This window comes from Otolemur garnettii, unplaced genomic scaffold (genome assembly GCF_000181295.1).
Source record: "Otolemur garnettii isolate 467f Iridium unplaced genomic scaffold, OtoGar3 scaffold00020, whole genome shotgun sequence".
Classification (NCBI taxonomy): Eukaryota; Metazoa; Chordata; class Mammalia; order Primates; family Galagidae; genus Otolemur; species Otolemur garnettii.
In genome coordinates, this window is record NW_003852415.1 from 3941010 (window position 1) to 3947165 (window position 6156).

General features: G+C 42.8%; 1 protein-coding gene across 1 annotated transcript in view; it reads left to right on the forward strand.

Moving 5' to 3' along the window:
• The window catches only part of SAMD15 (sterile alpha motif domain containing 15), a 16700-nt gene extending 12235 nt beyond the window's left edge, over positions 1 to 4465 (forward strand). Inside the window, exon 3 of the mRNA XM_023511581.1 lies at positions 4180 to 4465. Within this exon, the coding sequence (XP_023367349.1) occupies positions 4180 to 4416 (237 nt within the window). The 3' untranslated portion in view covers positions 4417 to 4465. The remainder of the gene's footprint in view (positions 1 to 4179) is intronic.
• The last annotated feature ends 1691 nt before the right edge of the window (positions 4466 to 6156 follow it).

Genomic DNA, 6156 nt, shown 5'->3' on the forward strand with positions numbered 1-6156 from the left:
AGCTGGGGATTCGAACCCGCCACCTTAGGTGTACGTGGCTGGTGCCTTAGCCAGTTGAGCTATAGGCGCCGAGCCAGCAAAATACATTTAAGATTAATCCATGTTGTTACATGAATCAACAAGCAGATTTTAAGATGACTGCTTTAATAATAATAGTATAGATGATTCATATTTGAATGACAACAATTATATCTTTAGATTTAGTTAAAGTAAATTAGAGGTTTTAAATTGCGCAAATGTACATAGTTATATACTGTAAATAATTAAATAGTGCATAATACATTGGTAAAGATGAAATAAAACTATCAGTAGTTTACAATTAAAGCAAAAACAGCTTTACAATTAAAGCAAAAACAGCATGGTTGAAAACCATGATCAACACAAGATATAATGATAGAGTAATTAACCTTCTTAAAAACTATAGGCATTATCAATAACTGGTTGAGGCCATATGCAGTTGGTGTTCTGCAGTGATGCCATGCATTGAGTATGTATGGGCCACCATCCTACAACATGGAATTAAGGATCCTTAGAAAACTCAAATAATCTTCACGAATACCTATTTCTATTAATACTTACTAACTTACTAGTAATTCTAGTAAGTTGCTCTAAGTCCTAGCCACAAATACTCTATTGCTTATTATTTGTTCATCGGAACTAAAGAAAGTATTACACTTAAAGTTTTAGACCAGTTTTTGGCCCATCAGAGGACCTTCTGGTTTCATTGATGAACCTTAGACATACTTTTTTTTTTGCTTGTTTTTGAGACAAGAGTCTCACTCTGTGTCCTGGGTAGAGTGCCATGGCATCCTAGCTTACAGCAACTTCAAACTCTTAGGCTCAGAGGCTCCCCTTTCAAGTAGCTGGGACTACAGGTGCCCATCACAACACCCAGCTAGTTTTTCTATTTTTAGTAGAGACTGGGTCTCAATTTTTTTGCTCAGGCTAGTCTCCTGAGTTCAGGCAATCTACCCAACTCGGCCTCCCAGAGTGCTAGCAAGAATTACAGGCATATGACTATATGACTGCCACTTCCTGCGGCACCATCTGCAAACCTCTAGGAATTTGTGAAATATGCTAGTCAGGACATTCTAAAAACTCAGGGTGCTTACTTCAGCAGCACAGTTACTAAAGGAGAATCAGGGTGAGGTGCTTACTAAACACAGTGCTCAATGTAGCAGCATCAACCACAAATGGGAACTCTTAAGAGCCACTTACAGTAATTTGGATCTCAATTCTTAGAAACCACAATTGCCATATACCTCAATTAGAATTCTCACTGGGCTGCTCAAAAGGTTGAGGAAGAGGGATCACTTGAGTCCAGGAATTCAAGGCTATTGTGTGCTCTAATTGTGCCTGTGAATAGCCTGGGCTAAATAAGGAGACACCCCCCCCCCAAAAAAAAAGAAAAAGCAAAAAAGAATTCTCACTGGAAATGCCAAGCAACTATATAGATTTTTTTTTTTTTTTTTTGAGACGGAGCCTTAAGCTATCCCCCTGGGTAGAGTGCCATGGCATCATGCTCACAGCAACCTCCAACTCCTGGGCTCAAGCGAGTCTCCTGCCTCCGCCTCCCAAGTAGCTGGGACTACAGGCACCAGCCACAACGCCTGGCCATTTTTTGGTTGCAGCCATCATTGTTGTTTGGCGGGCCCAGGCTGGGGATTCGAACCCGCCACCTTAGGTGTATGTGGCTGGCGCCTTAGCCGCTTGAGCCACAGGCGCCGAGCCTATATAGATTTTTTTTACCCACAAATGATCTCTAAAGTCTAAAAAAAAGCTAGTTAAAGTAAAATTTGAGAAGGGAAGTTAAAGAGAAAATTTGCTTATCTAAAATGCAATGGTAATGCACAGTTTTACATCAGGTTTACAGTTGTCTGTGGCATGAATTTAAAGTAGTAACTATGACCTGTAGCTTTATATATTATTAAAAACTCCATTCCAAATGGTGTGTTCTAGTAACAATTTCATAGGCTACATTTCCATCCAAATGTAGAATATGAATTCAGATAGCAGTGCTATGATTAAAGTAGAATTTGAAAAGGCAATCACAAATTCATCTAGGTTATGAAGTGGCATGGTGCTCAATGAGTACAAATTTTGTTGTACAGACTGAAAATTATGGCAAAAGATATTTTAAAAGAATGTGTAAGTACTAATAAAGCATCTGGAACTTTAATGTCCACTTTTTAGTGTTTGAGATTGATTTTTTAGTTAAACAAAGTAGGTAACTATTTGAATAATTTTTTTTTCTTAACTACAAATTCACTAAGCCCTTATAGATGAGTTATTACCCTTCCAGGGATAGTCATGGCTCCTAATCTGCTAATTGCTAATCTGAACATATTAACGACTCTTAAAGTTGGTCAAATTGCTTAGCAAAAAAGAAATGAATCTATCCATGGCTGTCTGATACAAAGCCTGGAAACGATCTTTCTTTCTTTTCTTTTTTTCTTCTTTGCTTTCTTGTTTTTCTTTCTCTCTCTCTTTCTTTCTTTTCTTTCTTGTTTTTCTTTTTTTAGAGACAGACAGAGTCTCACTTTGTCACCCTCAGTAGAGTTCCATGGCATCACAGCTCACAGCAACCTCCAGCTCCTGGGCTTAGGCTATTCTCTTGCCTCAGCCTCCCAAGTAGCTGGGACTACAGGTGCCCGCCACAGTGCCCAGCTATCTTTTGTTGCAATTTGGCCGAGTCTGGGCTTGAACCTGTCACCCTCAGTATATGAGGCTGGTGCCCTACTCACTGAGCCACAAGTGCTGCCCCTCTCTCTCTCTCTCTTACTTTCTTTCTCTTTTCTCTCTTTCTTACTTTCTTTCTCTTTTTTCTCTCTCTCTTTCTTTCTTACTTTCTCTCTTCCCTCCCTCCCTCCCTCCCTTCCTTCCTTGCCCTGGGTAGAGTGCCGTGGTCATAGCTCACAACAGCCTCAAACCCTAGGGTTCAAGGGATCCTCCTGCCTCAACCTCTGAATAGCTGGGACTTTAGGCACTCACCACAACACCTGGTTAGTTTTTTCTATTTTTAGTAAAGACTGGGGTCTTACTCTTGTTCAGGCTAGTCTTGGACTCTTGAACTCAAGCAATCCACCTACCTTGGCCCCCCAGAATGCTAGGATTAGAAACATTTTTAAATGGAACTTTAAAAGGGATAATAAATCGTGCTGTTTCTGTTAAGAAGTTGGTTTGGGCTCGGCACCTGTGGCTCAAGTGGCTAAGGCGCCAGCCACATACACCTAAGGTGGTGGGTTCGAATCCAGCCTGGGCCCACCAAACAACAATAATGATGGCTGCAACCAAAAAAAATAGCCAGGCATTGTGGCGGGTGCCTGTGGTCCTAGCAACTTGGGAGGCGAAGGCAGGAGACTCGCTTGAGCCCAGGAGTCGGAGGTTGCTGTGAGCTATGCCATGGCACTCTACCCAGGGGGACAGCTTGAGGCTCTGTTTCAAAAAAAAAAAAAAGAAGTTGGTTTGGAGGCAGCACCTGTGGCTCAGTGGGTAGGACACCAGTCCTGAGGGTGGTGGGTTTGAACCCGACCCTGGTCAAACTGCAACAAAAAAGATAGCCAGGCATTGTGGCAGGCACCGGTAGTCCCAGCTACTTGGGAGGCTAAGGCAAGAAATCATTTTGCCTAAATCCAGGAGATGGAGGTTGCTGTGAGCCATGATGCCACAGGCACTCTACCAAGGGAAACAAACTGAAACTCTGTCTCAATAAAAAGAAGAAGAAGAAGAAGTTGGTGTTAGCCAGACATGTTGTCTCATATCTGTAATTCCAGCACTTTGGAAGGAGGATCACTTGAAGCCAGGAGTTCAAGAGTAGCCTGGGCAATATAGTGAGACCCCCATCTCTACAAAAAAGTCAGATGTGATGACATCTATGTATGGTTTCAGCTACTAGCCAGGAGGATCACCTGAGTCTAGGAGTTGAAAGTCATAATGAACTATGATCATGCCAGTGTATTCTAGCATGGATGACATAGGAAGACACTGTCTCTTAATTTAAAAAAAAGAAAGATAAGAATTTGGTTTGGGTAAGGCCAGGCCATGAATTTTTTTCAGTATTTTACTTTCCCATAGAAATAACTTAAGAGATTAGCATTCAAGAGCCTAGGAAACTAAATAAAACTTATTTGATTTAATTTTTTCAGGTTGGTCCCATTAAAAATTATCCTTGCATTTCAGGTAATTTCTCAGCATACGCGGGAGCTACTAGGAATTGAAGAGCCATTATTCAAACGCAGCATCTGTCTTCCCTATAGGGACAATATTGGCTTATTTTTAGAGCAAAAAGGTCATAGTGGGATAAATTCTGATTCCTTGACCTTACCTGAATTTGTCAAAGCAGCAGGATTAGAGGATTATGCTCCCCAGGCACCTTCCCCTGAAGAGGATGAGGCATTACCTGACAGTGAACAATAAGGGAAAGCCATTTCACTTAGTTTGAATGATCAGACTAAATTCCCTGGGGAAAGAGATGTAGTCTTTTTGGGGTTTTCTTTTTCTCCTTTTCTTTAAGGATTGGCATCAAAACTGCTGGCTTCATTCCTAGTTCTGTCCTGGACTCAGCACCCTTTTGGTTTTTCAAGTTAACTCCTCATTAAAACAAAGGTAGCAATCTTTATCTTTCTGGGTAATTGTAAGAATTTCTGGTAAATTCTAGTAGCATACCTGGTAGCAGTATTATGTTGGGAAAATATAATTAAAAAAAAAATCTCCTGCCAATCCAGATAATCCTCTCCACAAATGCAGGAAAGAAACCATTATGTTATTGAATAAGCATTAAACTGTGATGCATATCACAGGTAAACTGCTAAAAAGATTGCAAAGATGAAGAAATCTCACCCAGACAAATACAGGAAGTCCATGAAGTTCATACACAATTTTAAAAAATTGCCTGTGAAAGAACCAGACAAACGCCATTTTTAGGCAGCTCCCACCATCTTGAGAAATAAGTTTCGGTTTCCCGCCATATGATTCCTACCACCCAATTAGAGCACACCTTGTAATCAGACCACTGAGCCACTAGTGCCCAATCCTGCGCTGCCACATACTCAGATCTTCCCCAAACCCCACCTACGATCCCAACCCCATAATACTCACCCCCTACCCCCCAACCCCCCCCCGACCCTTGCCCCAGAGCTCGTGGCTCTCGGCCAGGATCCATTGCAGCAGACCTCCCAGGAGTCCAAGCTCAAGCTTGCTGCAATAAAGGCCCTTTTGCTTTTGCATCGGACTCGGCTCCTGGTGGTCTTTGGGAACTACGCGATCTGGGCAGAACATTTGGGGGCTCTTCCAGGATTTACCAAGACCCCTAAGGACCCCAAACCAGAGGGCTGAAGAGTGGTGAGTGTTCTGGTACCAGTGGTATGTCAGTGTTTGTGTCTGTATGCGGGCCTGAGATTTTGGTAGTCTGGTTGAGCCAAAAGAAACTCCAGGCAGATGCGTCACAGAAAGGCTATTGGCCGGGGTTCTGGAAGACGCCCCACGACTGCGGAGGACTGGGACGTGGAATCCCCAGATCCTGCTGAAAGGGCTCACATGGAATCGATCCCATTAGTGTTTCTGGATGGACTGGTCAGGTCGCTCCCGCTAGTTGGCATTCAGCCATCATCCCAGTTTCAGTTTTGTTACTGGTCTTATAAAGGGCCAGACGTTGGCTTTTTGTTGTGTTTTGTATGTTTCGTGTGCATTTTGGTGACGGTGGGTGACGTGGGACAGACACAGATGACTCCTTTATCTTTGATTTTAGACCATTTCCAGGACTTTAAAGGCCAAGCTCAGAACCTTGGTCTCAGTGTTATAAAATCTAAACTTAAAATCTTTTGCAGGAACAAATGGCCAACCTTTAATGTCGGGTGGCCCCTGGAAGAAACTTTCCATCTTCCTATTATTTTCCAGGTCAAAGATATAGTGTATCGGCCTTGGTCCAGTCATCCGGATCAGGTCCCGTACATTACAACCTGGCAGGACTTTGTTGAAGATCCACCAGCATAGCTGAAAGCCATTCTGCTGCCTAGGCAGGAAGAGCCTCAGAAGGCGTTAGCTGTTAAAGAAAAACCTAAAGAGTCTCCCTGACCAACTGCCCCCCTCTATCCCGTTCTGCAGGGTGGGAATGACCCAGACTCCTTGTTTCCTCCTCCTTATCCGTCCCCACCACAG